This window comes from Larus michahellis, chromosome 13, assembly GCF_964199755.1.
Source record: "Larus michahellis chromosome 13, bLarMic1.1, whole genome shotgun sequence".
Taxonomy (NCBI): Eukaryota; Metazoa; Chordata; class Aves; order Charadriiformes; family Laridae; genus Larus; species Larus michahellis.
Window position 1 is genome coordinate 14,234,188 of NC_133908.1, and position 19,409 is coordinate 14,253,596.

Sequence of the window (19,409 nt, forward strand, 5' to 3'; positions counted from 1 at the left end):
TATCTATTTTTTTAAAAGAACAACAGTGCTGTAGATCTTAAATGAAGCTTCTTACCTTTCCAACTGTTTGAAATCTTTCTTTTTCTCTTTTAAAAGCCTTTCTCAAAACAAGCTGTAGATCATGTACAAACGCATTTAGCCAAGAAACAAGTGCCAGCCAGCCTTTTTCAGGTGAGGTTACGTCTGAATGTTCACATTTTCTTCACTTATTTGACAGTAAGTGACTTTGTACATGTTATTTAAGGAGGCGGAATAAAATGGTACTGGGACGTATTCTTTGCTGTACTAGCGATATTAGAATGCTTTTCTAAGTCAAATAAAAATGACAAATTACTATTCTTACCCAAAATATTTTCAAGCACGTATACGAAGGCAAACTGTACCTTGGTATATGAGCAGAATAGTTTTTAAATTTATGTAATTTAAGCCATTAAATAATTCAGAGTAAATCACTTTACATCAGGACGATACACATCTTGTCAAGATAAACCAAACTGCAGAGTGGAGAAATTGCCTTATTGTTTCAGTAATGTGAAATCTTTGAAAACGTTTTTCTTTTTCTTTAAGGTATATTGATTCCAGTTGATGATGGTGTGGAATTAAGGATTTGTACCGTCTCACACGTTTTTCTCTTTCCACGAGACAAAACCCAATCAAAACTTACCTTTCTAAAGAGGAGTTTCTGCACCATTAAAATTGTGGTGTTGTGTTTTTTTTTAAACTTTCTAAGATTTTGAATTGTTAAAAGGAAGTGTGGGATTTGCAGATCCTCCATTTGAATATAAAAATAAATGGTATCCTGGCTCATTTGCAAAATTACACATCCTTTGTGTTGCTGTTTACTTTAGAAAATAATTAGAAGGGAAATATTTCTTGTATTGTTACAGCTTTAATGTGCATTGATACAAGAAATTCAGATACGTGCTAAGTTTTGTAGCAAGGTGCATTAAATCAGTGTGGTTTTGCATAAAATGAACCTCATCAATCATGGGAGTGTTTATAAACTTAAATGCCTTTCATGTAAATCTCACGTATTTTTATATACTGCAAAAATGTGGAGATTGCCCCTGCTTGATTTTTCTTCCTGCTCAGTGAACTGTTTTTAATGTTGCAATTAGGTGAACTGACAAATTGCTAACTACGTTGCTGGAGTTACATCTCACCGCTAATTGGGTTGGGATTTGAGATCGCTGCGTGCCATCGCACGTCAAGACAAAGTATTTCTCTAAAAAAAAAAAAAAAAAAAAAGTCATTTGTGGATTGAAGGTGCCAGTGTCTTAGGAAGGGCAGACAGAGAGGCAAGAAACACCAAAAAGCTGAAGCGCGGCAGCGGCTCTGGGAAGTGGAGACTCCACGCTCCGCGTAGTGTATTTAAATATATTTGAAAATAGAAGTGTGCTGTGATTGTTTTGTCAGACTTGTTGGCCATAGAGAGGTGCCACGCGCAGGTTTTGCACAGCCCGCCCCAGGCAAACATTTAAGGTTTTCCAGCTCGTGAAAATATTTTATGTTTGATTTCAGGGGACCTGCTCAGATTCCAAAAGCTCTGCGCAAAGCTTAAATGCTTCATTGAGCCTTCTGCAAGGAAAACACAGTAAATGCTGTGGTTCTATAGGGCCGAGATGAGTTCTGTGGAATGGGTGGTACTGCATCATCAGTTTATTGTACGCTTAAATACTAATTGCGTTCCTTAACCCTTTTTTAGCCATATATAGAAGAAATCTGTGATAGTCTCCGAGGAAAAATATTTCAGAAATTTATGGAAAGGTATGAACGTGACATATCCAAACTTTCTACCTAATGTAGCAGGAAGCCAGATCCCTTAAGAATTGCTGTAAAATAAGGCTGAAAATGTTGAATAAACTTCATTTAATTAGTAATGTATTATCATCAAGCTTCAGCAAATGACTAGCTTTGTTTGCGTATCATGATTAATGTCAGGATGTTTCAGTGAAAAAATTGGAAAGATGATCGATTTTTCTGCATAGCAGAATAATAGATGGCGGTTGGATCGTAGAGGTTTAAAAACGTGGAATTACGGTCTCGTGGGATGTTCTCCTGAGTGACTCAGAGAGCCAGACTGGTTTGGATCTGGACACCTGGCAATTAAGCAGAAAAGGTGTAGTGAGGAATTCAAGGCAGGGCCTGCAAAGTCCGGCTCTCGTCCCACGACAGCCAAATCCACTGTATGAAATGGTATTTCGCACTCAGACTGAAACGGGTGCAACAATGCCTCCACAGAACTGCTGTTTCTTACTCTGAAAAGAAATACTGAATTATTTATGTAGAAATGAGAAACTGTTTATTTTTTTTGCTACAGCTTGCGGTATTACTGATGTTTTTCCTATTTTAAGATAAAATGAGTTTAAAACGTTCCTTGGGGTATACGGAGGTTCATTAACATAAATTGAGCTGCTTCTGTTTTCTTATAATTATCTTTCTCTTTATGTAATTTAAATGTTTGTTAGTTCCAAAGTCAGCTGGTTGTTTTTAAAAATTAAAAACCATCTGAGAGAGAGATGTGAGGACATACTCAGCACTTACAATTACAGGGATAAAGGTTATCGGATATCTTTCTCTTACAAGGATGTAAAATATTAAGCGTGCGCTGCCTAGTAATTGTTTTTCTCGGTGGGGGCAACATTACAATTGTTTGAAAGGAAGGCTATCATTTAATAAATATCACAACACGCCCTAGCGCAAACTTTATTTTAAATATCAGAGTCTTGACGTTTTCTATGACACTTTACACAGTAGTCTCAGACAACTTTTAAACTTTTTTTTTCCTACAGTGACAAGTTTACTAGATTCTGTCAATGGAAAAACGTAGAACTAAATATTCATGTAAGTACTTACAAGTATATTTATCTTGTCAAAGGCTGATACAGGAAAGAAAATGTTCGGTTTTGAGTACTGCTTCTGAAAAGGCCTTATTAAAGAGCACGGTGAACGTTACTGATCTGCTCTGCTCTTCTTAGGCGAACAGTCCTAACGATTCCTTTCTGGACATCCCTTTCTGCCTGTCTGGAGTTAATAGCTTTTTGATTTTTATCGTAGTTGAAAGAAACCAAACTGCCAGAATCGCGTCTCTATAACAGCCCCAGACACCCTCTGTCTCCTTTTTCCCACGGCGGCTCTGACGTTGTCCCCAGCACCCCGTACCTCGGCCGCTGCTTTTGGCCCTCGGCACCGCTTTTTGTACGACTTTGCCTGTGAAAAATAGCCGTCCTCTTCCGCAGGCGGCGTTATGAATGAGACCGTCAGGCCTTGGCAACAACAGTCTCATTCGTCTTGCTCGTGCTTCAGGCTGTAGTGCTTGCAAGTATGTTGAAATATAAACAATAAGGGGCTCCTTTTTCCAAAACAATAAATGCTTTATGAATTACAATAATTAAATATCTTAACACGTTAATAGATTATTTAGATGTCTTTACAGGAAGTTTTTTAATACTGAAAAATCAAGTCTGGTTTTGTTTTTTCTTTTTTTTTTTTCTATTTTTTTTTGTATTTACAGCTGACCATGAATGATTTTAGTGTACATAGAATAATAGGAAGAGGGGGATTTGGTGAAGTGTATGGTTGCAGAAAAGCAGACACTGGAAAAATGTGAGTATATACACACTTTGTTTTAGAGGTAATTGTAAACTCTGAACTAGTAAGGAAACGCTTCCAGTCATTTCTTACAAAATCACTGGAAGCAGCATCGCATTACTGTATAGTTCTTTATAATGAAATTTTATCCCAAGAGGTTCTGATCGCTGGATCGTCTTTGAGCTTAGCTCGATATTTGATCCCGTTATGTGCCATGCAGTGGGGCTTCAGCCTAGCAGAGCTCTTAAGCAGCACATCCTTCGTTTAAATGGTCTTGTCAGAATTAATGGAGACTGCACATGTGTTTAAAATTAAGTATGTGCTTAAATGATTTCCTGGATCAGAGCCTGACAGCGCAGAACAATGTTCTTGTGGAAACGGTGGTGGCTGTGCGAGGTGTTACCTCTCGTCTGCTGAAGGTTGTTCTTCTCGCAGCAAAGCGCATCCCGCAGCTGGCGCTGACGTAGGGATGGAGGATGGACCCAGGAATACCACCTTGGTGCTCTTCTATCTGCAGGGTCGTGCCTGGGCAGATGCTGACTATGGTCTTCTAGATTTGTGCAATTGCATAAGTGTCTGCCCTGATGAGCACGTTTCACTGGCAAAAGCTGGGATCCTTGCTTACATTGGGAAGAATATAGTTCCAGTGTTGAACTTGTGTTTAACAGAGCTCTCGGTGGGAAGTCCAGGATCAACCCTGAGTGGCTTTTTTTCTTTTTTCTGGTCTTACCATTTGCACACTTCTCCTAATCAACAGATTTCAATCTCTAGGCATAATTGTCCCATTATATCCTGTTTTGAACATCTGGGCATTGATTTAACAAATTGTTCTCAATATCTATCTGTTTGTGTATTTATTTACACCCCACCTCCCCCCTTTCATCTTGCTTTTCTCCTGACAATTTTAGTCCAGGGACCATCCTTGAACATTTCTCTTCTGAGTAAGCATGACATGTTTGGAGTGCCACGTCTCTGCAGTTACAGTTGGCTTCACTGGCAATTGTGTGTGCTTGGCATCCTTGATAATAATAAACTTCTCAGCTATTAACAAGTGGAAGACATCTTAATGTTGCTATCACGCTCAGTATTTTGCAGTGACCTTAAGTATTTATATTAATCCTTTACTAACAATGCTGTCTTTATCCTTGCTTTGGTACTTTTTTTGTCCATGTACAATTCATTAATTTGTCCATGTACAAAAAGAAACATTTTATTTAGCTTGAGCCACACTAAGTAAGTTTCCGCCCTGAAGTGGTAGTTCTCAGATTCCCAGCCATTTTCGTGTCTTGAGTTTTGCTCTGGATAAACCTTGGGAGTAGCGAGGGAAGCAAAGGACAGTTTTTATCAGATATAAATAGAGTAAAGGGAAGTGAAACGTGGGAAAACCAACCTTTTCCAAACTTAAAGGAAAACTTTAGATTAGGTTCAGGTTCTGGGTAGAGGTTTGGTTTAGTTCTTTCTTAATCCAAACCTGTTTACCCATCCCTAATCCAGATCCCGTCCACTCTAGATGGCTGCCTCTGCTGCACTTACTGCCTGCAAGGAGCTTGGGAAGCCACCCCTCCAAGGTAAATGCCATCGGTGTTTCACTAACCCACAAAGACACACCTGAGGCTTCTTTCACGTCACCTCCTTCAAGGACATCTAAATAGGGGCCAGAAGTACCATGCAGAAAGCAGGCCGAAGGGGGAGGGATCGCAGTGCTTTTGGAGCACGCGACTCGATATAAGACCCGAGATACTTGATTTCCATCAGCCTTAAACGGCCCCAGTCATTCACTTGCATCAGTGATGTCCAGGCGGAAACAAAGGGTAGCATGTGAAATGGTATTTATGGTCATCGTTTACGGACTCCTCAGCAAAAGCACGTGCTGTGAATATATTCCACATTTTGGAAATGTAAAATTCCAGTATGTTCACGCTCACTCTTCCCCCACTTGCACCACATGCATGGCAAGGAATGACGTGGCTTTTTTAGGGAGCGAAGGTTACACGAGGCCCTGTTTCTGTGCGGAGCTGTCACGGTGTAGGCAGTTGATGAGCATCGATGCAGTGCTGGAACACGGTGTTTTCCTGAGCGTATTTTAAAACCAGTGGCCCAAAACCCCATGGTTGCCCATGTCTAGAAGTCTTCTATGGAGGAACACACGTGTCCTTCTCAGCTGTTGTCTAATCGTAGGCTGACCTAACGTCTTGAAAAAATATCCAGACTGTATTCTATCCTACTCTTGTTTGATGGTTGTTAGGGTAACATTCTTTTTTGAGCGAAATTTTATTAATTTGTGTTATACAGATGGTAGAAGATGAAAAAAGCTTTCTGGTGTATATCTGACCTTTTTTTTGAGTAGAAAGAAAATTTTTAAAGAATTTATATATAAAACTCAGCGTGTGTTCAAGATATTACTTTCCTGGTAGAGCTGAAACTGTTAGAATTAAATGGAACCGTATCAGAGTCTCTGTTATTTAATTCATACTGCAAATCCTTGCTTGTAGGTATTAAAAAATGAGTGTATGATATGTAATTCCTGTATCACTGTGGTTGTTGGGACGCAGAATTATTTATTAAAGCACATTTATTTGTCAGGAGGCTTCTCTTGAAAATGGTTTCATTCTGAGATTTTGGAGGTTTTCTTGTTTAGTCGTGTCATGATCTCTTTAGTACTGGGTTTAAGTCTTTAAAGAGCTTGCTTACAGGAGGATACTGTACATATGCATGGCATAACTGCTAGTGAATAATACTGAGTATAGGAGGACATTTTTTCTGCTGCTTTTTCTGAACAGTTAATATTTTCAGGTATGCAATGAAATGTTTAGATAAGAAGAGAATCAAGATGAAGCAAGGAGAAACATTAGCCTTAAATGAAAGAATTATGCTGTCTCTTGTCAGTACAGGAGTAAGTATCATTGATTTGTTATTCTTTTTATTTTTTTTTCATATTATATAAAATCTGTTACATGTATAATACATGCTCCATCAATTCGGTTGTGTGACATGCAAATGTTAAACCCCTCTGGAACCTTCCCCCTGATTCTAGCGATGTGTCTGAAATACGAATGGAAAAGGAAGCTTGCTTTTCAGTTTGGGTGCTTACAGAAATCAGCATCTCAGCTAAAGAGGCTTGAGGACGTTCCCATTTCTTAGATAATTCATTCTCTCTCCCCCCCACCCCTCTTCCTTTCTTTTTCCCCCTCCCCTTCTGATTTTTGTAAATATTCCTTTTTCAAATATTTATAGTTGATACTTTTCTAAAACATTAATCTGTCTTGCATAGGGATTTCCTTTTCTGCTGTAGTAACATAATACTTTTGTAGAATATAAGATACTATTTCAGAAAAAAGCTTCAGTTACCTGTTGTTCCTTCCTTTCCTGTGACTTTCATATTAGCTTAGCCAAGTTTTCCACATTTTTTTTTCATGTACTTTAGCTGAGTACCTGTCCAGGTGTACCAAGTAAGTCTGCCCATCTAGCATACACGTCTACTTAAAATTAGAAATATCACTAATGTGCACAAAAAGCAACCCCAACTGGTGTTGGTTTGACCAGATCGGGTCTCGTTACCTGCAGAAGAGCAGTTCGGCCGTGGCCACAGCAGTATGTCGTGCTCAGGCGGCTTCGGAGCAGGCTTTGAAGTGCCAGAGCCTTCTGAGTACACTGGCCTCATTAAACAAAACTTGAAATCGGCTCGTGTCGCCATGGTTACATGTGATGCTGGTAAAAAGGTTAGTTTTCCTCATGACTGTTGTGGCGTATGACTTAAACGTTCAGTTTGCAGCTCAGTGTTAACGCATCCCTTTTCCCAGCGCAGTTAAAGCATGAGAAGGAGCTGCGTGTGGTTTCGTTCTGGGCTTGTACGACAGGGGCGCAAATGGCAGAACGTCTGCAGTGCAGGAGGATTGCTGCTCCCAGGCTGGCAGAGAGCAAATACTGTGCTCTGCTCTGAGACAAGTTCTGTATCTTGCAGAGACTGAGTAAATCCTGGGTTTGGTTCTGCATTACCCAGGCGGGTTAGTAAATACCGATTTCTTTTTTAAAAAATCCTCTTGTGATGCATTTAGCATCATTTTTTCCTTTAAGCGCATGCACAGCATCCTTCCTGTCTTCTGCTTCAGGGAAAACCCATCTGTCGTGGTTTGGGCTGGGCTGGCCACCAAATGAACGCCAGATGCTCTCTTTAACCTCTCTCCTTTCCACCACCTCCTCCGGCTGTGGCATCCTGCGCCCCAAACCAGGGCACCATCCGTCTGGTCGGGCTTCAAGACGGGCTGTCTTCCGCCCACAGCGGGTCTGGGACTTCGCACTGCATTGCTCGTAGGCGCAGGCGCAGGAGAGCTGCCCGTGCTGTGCTGCCCTTTGTCGTCTGCAAACTTGGCTTTAAAAAATGGAGATGTGTTTTTCAGGACTTAGATATAAATGCAGAATTATAATTGCTAAACAGTGCCCTTTTATTGTCAAGCGAAAACATTATGAATCAGATAAGACTTGGTACTTTTCAGCCTCACAAAAGGCATGTGAGATGCTCTCTTGTGCAGACTGACAGAACGGCAAAGCTGATTACAATTTTGTCCCTAGAAGATGAGCTTTCGAACTTTTCTTGCTGCCCATCAGATCATTTTCCTCTGCCATAAGAAATACCCTGGTAAGGCAGATCCTAAACTAGAAACCAGGGAAGCTACACATCAAGGTGTCATCATAAAGTTGAACTTCTTTCTTACTGAAGAGCTCTGACGGCAGGACGAGGTAGTTCCTTCATTGGAAACTCCTCCCCTGCTTCAGCCTTTCTCTGGAGAAATGCACTGAAATAAAAAGTCAGAGCGTTTCCTTTAACACAGAATTGTGTTCACGTTTGGCTTCAGCATGAAGATAGAAAACTGATTGGAAAGTATTTCTTTGTTCTTTTATCTGTGAAATTAACAGTTGGGATTTATTGCTTAGACTTTTTTATCGCGTTAACTCTTTTCACTAAAGATAAGTTGTAGCTTGTCCAGAAGCGTCAGGAGTCTTGAGAGCCAGTGGGGTGAAGTTCTGTAGTGGAGACTAAACAAGAAATCTAGGTAAATTAGTAATAATTGTCCAATTAACTTTAATTTGTGATTCTGTTGCTCCGGTACTCAAAGTGAATTTTCATGTCTAGCGATTCAAGAAGAAAATTGTTCACAAGGCTGCTAACGGTGGGTCTAGTTTACTTACATGACAGCGCACAGCTAGTTATTTAGCAACAGGAAAAGCAAGACGAACCATTTGTTTTTTTCATTACGGTTTATCGGCTCATTAGAGTGTAACTCCTTTAAGATTCTCAGAAATTTGAAAAAGAGTTTTGAAAAGAGAGATGTACAAAATGCTACCCATTCAGGTTAGGTACACCTGCCCGTGCAAGAGATGCTGGGGTGTTTTGAATATGCAGAATGAAATAGGTTTGAAAGCGGTAGAATAAGGTGATTCATTTCATTCCTGAATACAAGCCATTAGGTTTGAATGGCGCGTGCCTTCCCCAATGACGGGATTTATGCGCTGCCCGGAACAAAATGGAACTGGGAAGTTCATCATAGTACAATTAGTCAGTTAACTGGGAATCCAGATGTCTCTGCAAAATACATAATAACAGCTGTGCAGATTACACACATGTTTGTGTAATCATTTTTGTTAATCCACCTAAAATTTTGGCATTCACAACTACTTCTTGAATAGGGAGCTCCCAAATTTGAGTACATGGTGGCTGTGTTGTGAGAATAGCTTTTCATGGTAACGTTTCGAATCAGCAGAGCTCAGAAGTACGACAAGACACTTCTTGGATTGGGCTCTGCGTTATTTGGATTCTCTATTGGTGTATTTGCTTTGTCACCGGCTGTTGGTGTCACACGGACAAACTGTTGCTGAGGTTTGGGTTTCCCCTTCTGCAAGATGTCCTCCTCCCTGTCTTCTGCCATGGTGACGTTCAGTCTGGAGGCTGGAACCGCATTTTGAAATTCTTAGAAAATAGCATAGTAGGGAAAATATTTTACTTTATGTTAAAAGCAAAAAAATACATTATTTTCTGTGATAGCCGTATTTGCCTAGCGTTCAAAAACTGTAGCGTTGAAATCACGAAGACTGTCACAGCTGATGGACTGTATAAACACAATTTGCCAAAAGTTGCTGTTTGTGGCAGGAAGTGGTTATTTAATAAATCTTTTCCTGGCTGGTAGGCCATGGTCATTCCCGCTGTCTCTTTCAAGACCAGTGGCTTCGCAGGGCTGTGGCTCTGCTCTGCTGTGTCTTCTAGTTCTCTCTTTCCAAAAAAACTAGGCAGTTTAGCTGTTTTACTTAGCTCTTTTTGAGATAATTTGACTAAATACTGGATTCAAGATTTCCCTCAAGGCATGATAAATATAAGGTACAGCAGAAGTGGACAGGTAAAACCTCTGAGATCAGTAATTGAGTTGTTTTGGTTTTTTTCTGAGAAGAACAGCTACTTTGTTTTCATGTGTACCAGGATTTTTAGGAGTCTTGATTTTGCTCAAAAAATCGAATTTATTCCCAAATCGTGGTGGTCTCTTGAAGGAACATCTGGGGAATAGCAGGTAACAGCTCGGTGTTCCAGGCGTTGACCTGCACATCGTTCTGAGCCAGACCTGTCAGGACAGAGCTACTCTCCAGTTAAACGTGCCACACAGCTGCTCTACTCTCCGAACACATTTTTTACCTTTTTGCTCTCATTTCTACAGTCGTGCTCTAAAGCCGGGTGCTTGGGTTGCAGGAAAGAGTCAGAAGCAACATTTTCCTTCTGAAGTAACTGTTAGGGTGCTAGTGTCTTTAAAATATTACATTCCTACAATTTTTTTTATAGTTATTCTAATGTTTTTTTTCCTTCCACATTGTTTATTACCAGAAATTTGTCTCCTACAGTTTTTTGGACTTAATCCAGGATTGTTTGGATGTAAGGAACTGTTTTTAAACTATTCTTAATTCACACATTGTTGTCATACTGTTGCTTATTTTTTTTCAGAGCAGAAGCTTGACTGCAACAAATTATTACTCTCTTGGGAAATTTGCCTTATTGCTTTATGTTTCATGTTTTAAAAAAACTATAAGGTTTTATTTTGTTTGGTTTTATACTGGAAAATACTCTTGCAGTGGTTTTCTTGTCAGAAGGATATCACAGTACTACAATTTCTTCTCTCTGTTAAACAGTGAGAGGGTAGTGATTAAATTAGGGAGGCTTACACAAAAATGAGTTATGCATCACATTTACACTTGCAGTTATCTTGTAAAAAATGAGATCCATAAAAATGTAGGCATACTATGTTCTGCTATAAAAACACCCTTTTATTTTTCTGTGTATGGTGTTTAAATTCTAATGCTAGATCCTTCTGGGTAAATAGATTGCTCTAAGGTTTTAGGAAGCCTGCCTGGGGATGCTTTTGAATTATCCAGTCGATTCAGAAAATTAAGTTAATAATTCTACTAAAGCTTTTGTTCTGAAGTTAAGTGGTAATATGATAGTCCGCAGTTCTGAGGCATACAAAGTTTATAACGAGAGGTAGTATCTTTTGTAGAATCATGGAAATGTCTCGGTTGAAAGGCACCTTTCAGATCATCGAGTCCAACCATTAACCTAACAGTGACAAAAACCACCACTACCCCACGTCCCTCAGCACCGCGTCTGCCCGGCTTTTAAATCCCTCCAGGGATGGTGATTCCACCACTGCCCTGGGCAGCCTGGTCCAATGCTTGACGACCCTTTCAGTGAAGAAATTTTTCCTAATATCCAACCTAAACCTGCCCTGGCACGATTTGAGGCCGTTTCCTCTTTTCCTATCGCTCGTTACTTGGGGGAAGAGACCGACCCCCACCTCTCTACACCCTCCTTTCAGGAGCTGCCTTGCCCATAGCCCCCTTATTTCTAGGACCATTTCGGCATTTTTCACGCCTGTTTCTCCAGGGTGTTCCAGACGGGTGCCTACCTTCCGCAGAGGCGCGTGTGGAATTGTGTGCAGTAAGCGATAACACACAGGTGGGGCTGGACGTTCATGCGGGATGTTTGTTGGACATTCGCGCGCAGTCCAGGTGCTGTGGGAGTCCCTGGGGATTACAGTCAAGTATCTAAAGCTTTATATTTCAGCGTTAGGTAGTTTTGTGGAAGGCTGAGCCGACTTGACCTGTGCCGGCCGGTGAGGATGGCGCCGCCGTCCCCTCCCTGTCCCCCCGCGTGGGTCCCGCTTTGCCCAAGGCCGCCCTGTCTTGCTGCTCCTGAACTGGGAAGGAAGCGAGTTCCTGTTAGAGATTCCCACAGCTTTCACTATCAGCACTGCAACAATCAACACAGTGTATAAGTCACGTTAGGTCACGTTCCTGCTTCCTGCGTGGTGTCCTGGCTCCTCAGCAGTTCAGTTTGTCTCCGCTCATCTCCCTGCTGGCGGCCGCCATTGGGTCCAGGCCCTGGTCGGTCAGGGTTGCCGTGCAGGCCGGTCGGTGTCCACAGCGCAGCCCTTCCTTCGGCTTCCCTTGTAGACTAACCAAACAACACTGGCTTCATATGGCTTTGGAGAAGGGGTCGGTGAGGTAATAGCCACCCCCTACTAATTAACCACTTATAGGCCTAATGAAGAGAGGTGGGTCTGCCAGCTTCCTGCCATGGCGTCTTTGAGTGCGTTGCAGAGGTAGCAGCGCACCGAACAGATCATGTGCGCTAAAGAGGTGGTTTTCCGCTGTAATTTTTTTTTTTTTTTAAGGCTGCTTGTCTTAAACGTCGGTGTGAATTCAGGATAAAGTGGGAATGAAATCCATGTAACCCAGCCCTGCGCCCAGCTGCTCGACGCTCATAAATCGGCGCCCCCCGTGCTTGTTCTCTGGGTTTTGCATAATCCGGACCGTGCTGTTCTTGCTTCCCCTGCATCGGATACGCATCAGAGTTGTGACTTCCTTCCCCGTACATTTATGTTCCTTTTAATCGTCTCTCGCAAATGCTGCTGGAGGGCTGAAGGGTGGCAGGGGGTGGCAGGACACCCGACTGTCACCCTGCTGCAGCTCTGCCCGGGAGCTCAGCGGCGCGCACAGGGTGTCACCACCGTAGCTGCCTTTAGCATAGAGTTGAGGAGAAAACTTTCTGTCCTCCGGGATTTTGTACGTGATGCCACTCGGGTTCGACTCAGGTTCTCGGTCAATGCTCTGGCAGCTGAATGTTCGCCGTGCAATCGTCGGAAATAGTGCGTGTCCTTCACACTTCACGAGAACAGCTTTATTTTTTTTCTGAGCTGGCCTAAAGCTTGTTAGCTTTAACGCATCTGTCATGTAAATCTAGTGCAAACTCAGGTAAATATTTTTAGACTATTTCTAGCTGCTGTAGTTGCAAGTCTTTAGAAGATGGTGATGCTGCCTGCGTTTTTTAAGCCTTTGGCTCCTCATAGCTTTTTTTTTATTTTTGTATTGAAATGAGATAGCGAAATTGAAGATCTCTAAACCGTAAGTGAAACATCAGAGTATGTGGATGAGTACACAAATTGCTTTCGAAAATTATTATGAATATCGGTGAGTATCAAAGGAAAAACGTCGCATGTATTTTTAGCTTCTCTAAGCAGTATTTTGCTTATTGCCCGAGATGAACTCTTTGCTCCTTTCTTTCTAGGACTGTCCTTTTATAGTGTGTATGACCTATGCCTTCCACACCCCTGACAAACTCTGTTTCATTCTGGACCTGATGAATGGTAAGCAAGACTCATGCAGATGATGATAGCATTACAGAAATATTGGCAGGAGGACTTGCTGAGATCATGAGGAGAGAGTGAGGGGAAAAATAAACTGAGGTGTGAAGCATCGGCCTGAGAGCAAGAGGGGTAAATTGATCTCAAGCGGGGAACGTACAGAATAGACTGAAAAATCTCTGATACCTTATAACAGTAACGTATTTAAATAAAGATATCAAAGAACCTACTAGGCTGGCAGCTCAAGAAAATGATGGTCATGTGGAGAAATGTGTGAGGAGATCAGGAATGCAGCTTTCAGAATAAAAATAAAAGGGCTACTGTGAAGAGCTCTGCAAAGAAAATAAATGGGGGAAGCATTCCTCAAAGGAAAGAAATTATACCTAGAAGCCTTAGCATAATTCTTGTGAGAACACACAGGGAGAGAAGATACTGCAGTGCCTTTATGTGCTGAAGATGCTAATATTAGATGTTCGATGCTAATGTTAGAAATGCAGTGTTAGACTCGAACCCTGACTGTGGTCCCACAGTAAGCACCTACAGATGTTGGACACATCTGCACGTACCGCGTTGCAAAGCTAGAAATTGAATTGAGAAATAAATCTCGTATCCTCTAAGTAATAGAGACTGGCCTTGGTGTTTTGCAAGCGAAGATTCTCATTAAAATCTAAGCAGTAGGTCAGATGCAAGCAACTGGTTGATTATTTTGAATCTGTAGCTTGATCAGAAATAGTTTCCCAGGAATAGTCGCTATTTGATGTGTCGATGGTGTGGATTAGCTCACACAGTGACATTGTATTGTGCCTGTGCTTTGATTAGGAAGGTGTGAAAACATCCCCAGCATGAATATTTGAATATTTTGGCCCAGATGACCTTTGAAGGTCCCTTCCAACCTGGGCTGTTCTATGTGCTAATTTATTCAGTTCTCCAAAAACCTATATATATGAATGCATTTGACTTGCTGTAAATCCTTATCATGGCGACTCAGTTGCTGGATTAGTCACTGAATGCAGTTGTGTATAAAGTAAATGTATTTTTACACGGAGTTTCAGATTGATCAAATTTATTTATTAACATTCTCTGGTATTTTGTTACCATTGCAGAGTGTATGTCCAGTTTCATGGATGCTCCACAGGTTATAAGAACATAGAAATGCTATGCTGTTCCCCCCCCATATCATTCTGTCTGCTTGTGAGGCAAGATTTTACTGTTCTTTAAATTCAATTCTTCTAATTTTAGGAGGAGACTTGCACTACCACCTCTCCCAGCACGGAGTGTTTTCTGAAAAAGAAATGAGGTTTTATGCTACTGAAATCATCCTGGGTTTAGAACACATGCACAATCGCTTTGTTGTGTACAGAGACCTAAAGGTAATCATTAACGTAGTGACTGCATTCACACAGGTGGTTGTTAGATAGCAGCAAACAATCCAGAGATACTGATAATTTAAATGAAGTCTCTTACCTGAAACCTTTTCTTGGGAAGAATACAGATTATTTGTTTATCTTTGGCTGAATTTTCTAATAATTCTTCAACATAGTTCTAATCTGTGCTATTATCCAGTTTAACAGGCCTGGGAGATGCTTCCTCAGGGGCAAAATAAATCCTGTGCAGTGTTATTCATCTCACCATGTTAATGATGCTATTAATTTAGAGAGTGTACTATATTTCTGAGAGCCCTGAAAGAGGAGCGTGTGTGACGGGAGACTAAGAGGAAGACAGTTGTTCGGGGTTGTTTCACTGACAGTTGGGAAGTTGAGGAGTGCTCCGAGAGAGGTGTCCATGAGCCAAGTGACAATAAAAGCGGGGGGAAAGTCTGCACAGAGAGCGCAGAGTGTAGTCTCTGGTAAAGGATGTAAGAGCCCCACACGGACCCTTCTATGAAAGAACCAGAAACAATGTGGACTTGAGGCCAAAACGGATTTATTCTTTAATATGCTTTCCATTTCAAACCTTGCCTGTTTTTTCTCTTCTGTTATTCGTCAGTATTTCATCATCTCCTCTGGAGCTGATGGTAGTGCTCCATTAGAATGTAGATTTTATCTAGAAAGTGTCTTTTATGTTGATGTAAAAAAAAAAAAAAGGCAATTACCAATTACCAGAGAGTAGTGTTTTTTGAGAATTAGTTCTGTGTGCCGAGAATTTGTAGTTCTGTCAACTGAAAAATACCAAGCAGTAACCTTTCTGTATCTCTGGATTTCTAGCCTGCAAATATCTTGTTGGATGAACATGGGCACGTGAGGATATCAGACCTTGGGCTGGCTTGTGATTTTTCCAAAAAGAAGCCACACGCTAGCGTGTAAGTACTGTGTATGGGAGCTTTGCTGCACATACAATAATTGCTAAATAAGTCCTTTATGTGTCTTTATAATTTAACTTTGCCTAAAGGAAAAAAATAACACTTGTGTGGCATAGGCTTGCTTTATAACACAGGAAAGATGGATACTCTAATAAGGTTTTTTAGTCTCCTCTTTCTGTTTTCCTGCACAGTTGTAGCAGCTGATGTGTAGGCATGGCTGGAAGATGACACATTATTTCGAGATGATTCACTGTTCAGAGAAGATAAGAACCTGACTGAGTTAAAGTACCAGATTGTTTTAATTGTCCTAAACGGATAATTAAGTATTCTGAAACTGACTGAAAAACAGGATTTATTGTGTCTTTCTCTTTCTGGATCTTTGTAGAACTGGAGGCAAATTGTGTTTCTTTCTGCCTCTTGGCATCAGGTCATAACTAGGATCTGAATTTCTTGGATTGTGCGTGGATTCCACATCTTATCTGGCACGTTTTATTCTTAGGTCCTCCTTTGCCCTGATTTAGTCTCAGAATTTATGCAAAAAGGAAAGCTGCATCCTGTCATATCTTAAAAGATTTGCAATTCAGTAGCTTGTTGAAAAAGTTTATACGTTCCAATTACGTCAAGGGTAAAACTGGTACATGGTGACCAGCGACGACTCCTGGAGGAGGTGCCCTGGTGTTAAACCTCGCACACGGGTGTCAGCTGGAGGGAGACACGTGGAGCACATCGAGAGAGCACGGTCCAGCTCTGCTCACCCTGGTTTTGGGGCTGTGGGTGAGGGCAGGTGTCAGGGCTGGAGCCATCTGGCCTGAAATACCAGGAGCCCCGACTGTGTCCTGATGTCTGTCTGTCCTGTAAACTGGGTGGACAGAGTGTGCAGCTTTTCCACCTCTGTTTTCTGTTCCACTCTTAGACAGAAGGCTACCTACTGACCCCTGTACTGGGGGTTCTAATTGACAAGCGGCTGAACACGAGCCAGCAGTGTGCCCAGGTGGCCAAGAGGGCCAATGGCATCCTGGCTTGTATTAGAAATAGTGTGACCAGCAGAAGGAGGGAGGTGATCGTCCCCCTGTAGTCAGCACTGGCGAGGCCACACCTTGAGTATTGTGTCCAGTTTTGGGCACCTCAATATGAGAGAGATCTCGAGGTGCTGGAGCGAGTGCAGAGGAGGGCAACGAAGCTGGTGAAGGGCCTGGAGCATAAATCTTATGAGGAGCGATTGAAGGAGCTGGGACTGTTTAGTTTGAGGAAGAGGAGGCTGAGGGGAGACCTCATTGCTCTCTACAACTACTTGAAAGGCCATTGTAGAGAGGTTGGTGCTGGTCTCTTCTCACAGGTAATTAGTGATAGAACAAGAGGGAATGGCTTCAAGCTGCAACAGGGTAGGTTTAGGCTGGACATAAGGAAAAAGTTCTTCACAGAAGGAGTGGTTAGACACTGGAGTCACCATCCCTGGATGTGTTTAAGACTCATTTAGATGTGGTGTTAAGGGATATGGTGTAAGGGAGAACTTTGTAGAGTGGAGATGATGGTTGGACTCGATGATTCCAAGGGTCTTTTCCAACCTAAATGATTCTATGATTCTATGCTGCTAAACTCGCTGTAGCCACTTCAGTCTGCCTAATCATTTCTGGTTTTTATGTTTTAAGGTATTTCCTCATTGGATATATACAAACAGAAAACGTGTTATCTACGTATGGCCAAAGAAAAAGCAAAATAAGATCATCTTTAAAATTAATTCTCTCTAAATTAGGCTATCTTATAGAGAAAACACTGGTTTCTTATTTATCTTTTTTTACAATCATAGTTTCGATTGTAATGAAGATTTTGTCCCTTTCTGCTTCTCAGAGGTACCCATGGATACATGGCTCCAGAGGTGCTCCAGAAGGGAACAGCATACGATAGCAGTGCGGACTGGTTCTCGTTAGGCTGCATGCTTTTCAAACTTCTGAGAGGGTGAGTGAAGTTTGATGTCCCGTGTGCTTTTTTTTTCTTTTTACCCTGGGCCTCGTCATTGTCTGTCCCTTGAAATACTAATACGTAATGTATTACATATTATCTAAAATGATATCTGACTGCTGTCTCTGCAACTTAGACCACGTCTGCACGTGAGACTAAAACAGGCTTTTTTTTTCTCCCAAAACAAACAAACCACAAGCCCTGCTTCCTTCAGTAGGTACACGTGTGGGGCGGTGAGGGAGGCAGATGCTCTGTCCACTCCTTTGATTCTACTGCTGGTCAATTTACTCATCTCTTGGCAATTGTTAGTATTTTAAATGATATGATGTTATTCGTTGCTTAAATACACAAGCAGCCCTGTTAAATTATGGGCTTCATTTTAATGCTTAAGACCTGCTGTTAGGGTGAAACTCTTTGTTGCACTGTTTCCTTTTTTACATGATACTCAGCCTTCCCTTCTGTAGTGTTTGGGTAAGTCATAAAGTGTGGATGCTTCCATTTGCTGAATCTGGCCTGTGACTGTATTGATGTACAAAAGTATATGATACTTACAGCTTTGTCAACTGTTACCTTCTCAGTAAACTTATATGGCTGCGTAGAATTTATTAAGGCTACAGGATTTATCTGAACAGTCAATAAGCACTGATTGGCAAGTGTTTGTTGAAAATAGCATCCTCAGTGTTAATGGCAAAACAGAAAAAATCTTTTTAAGCTTTTCAGAGTAAAGATGGATCATTAGTTAGATCATCCTGTGTCCTTGCATGTAATTACTTATAAGCTCTTATCTCCATCCCAGACACAGTACAAAGGAAGGTAAGTGTGTGTCTTCTGAATTGAAGTATAAGCTGTACCAGTTTAACATTAATTTCTCACCAAGTAGATGAAATATAAGTGTGCAAATAAAGAGAGAAAGGGTGTTTAAATTGCAAAAAAAAGTAAACTATTCCTAAGCGCGGACAGCATCGTGCTGTAGGTAGCAAGACACACAATGGTTTGGGTTTGCTGGGAGGAGAGAGGAGAGCGTTGTTCACACACAGGACCACTGTGGACTCCTCGTCTTTCCTTTTGAGTCTTTTTCCTTTTGAGTCACTTGGGCACAGAAGATTAGGTCATCCGACTGACTGGCATGGTTTTTCCTTCATAGAGTTGAAGTTGTGTGTTGAAAGAACTAGCACCTAGGGGCAAATGGTCCTATTTACCATGGAAACTTGGATTTGCGGGGCAGGGAGATCTCAGTCTTTGTGGGCTGTGATTCCTCCTGACGGAGATGTGCAGGGTGGTATCGGTGGTGGGCCAGAAGCCAAAGCATTATTCATTGTGAACTATCCTTCCTCATCTGTTCTGAAGCCAATTAAACAACTCACATCCCAAAACAAGGGTTGAGCACATGGTGCCATTTCTTGGTGTTTAGTAAATTTAGTCTGGCATAAAAACCTGCCCATAAGTCCCCAGTGAATCATTTGCTTCCCTGATCTACGCAGAGCTTTGTGGTCAAAGTATATGAAGCTGCACGTTTGCCATTCACTCGTGTCTTTTTACCTATCATGCTTAAAAACAGGAAAATTAAAGTCCTGCTCTGTCCTTCAGATCCATTTATCGGAAAAGTTTTTTGGGGATAAAAGGGAAATAACTCTTGAGTAGCAGGTCCCCAGTTGAAACAAGCTAGTACACGCTGCCATGTGGCAAGACAAAATGTTTTATAATAGCTAATTAATGCATTGATAAGCAAGTAACATTTTAATTTTGAAAAAAATCATTCCCTCAAGGTTTTGAAGAAAACTAAGAAGCAGGGAACATATCCTAAATCTAATTAAAAAAATCTCATACTAAAATGTCTCTGCTTTCTTTCATGCTGTTGTTTAAGTACTTCATGGTCAATCTGT

The 19,409-nt window shown here is 41.4% G+C and overlaps 1 protein-coding gene across 2 annotated transcripts in view; it reads left to right on the forward strand.

Moving 5' to 3' along the window:
- GRK3 (G protein-coupled receptor kinase 3) overlaps window positions 1-19,409 on the forward strand; it is a 73,286-nt gene that overhangs the window by 43,682 nt on the left and 10,195 nt on the right. For both annotated transcript variants that reach the window (XM_074606141.1, XM_074606140.1), the window contains 9 exons: window positions 97-171; window positions 1,706-1,767; window positions 2,793-2,844; window positions 3,515-3,606; window positions 6,385-6,484; window positions 13,193-13,271; window positions 14,508-14,638; window positions 15,473-15,567; window positions 17,416-17,523. In XM_074606141.1, coding sequence (XP_074462242.1) covers window positions 97-171; window positions 1,706-1,767; window positions 2,793-2,844; window positions 3,515-3,606; window positions 6,385-6,484; window positions 13,193-13,271; window positions 14,508-14,638; window positions 15,473-15,567; window positions 17,416-17,523 — 794 coding nt within the window. The remainder of the gene's footprint in view (window positions 1-96; window positions 172-1,705; window positions 1,768-2,792; window positions 2,845-3,514; window positions 3,607-6,384; window positions 6,485-13,192; window positions 13,272-14,507; window positions 14,639-15,472; window positions 15,568-17,415; window positions 17,524-19,409) is intronic.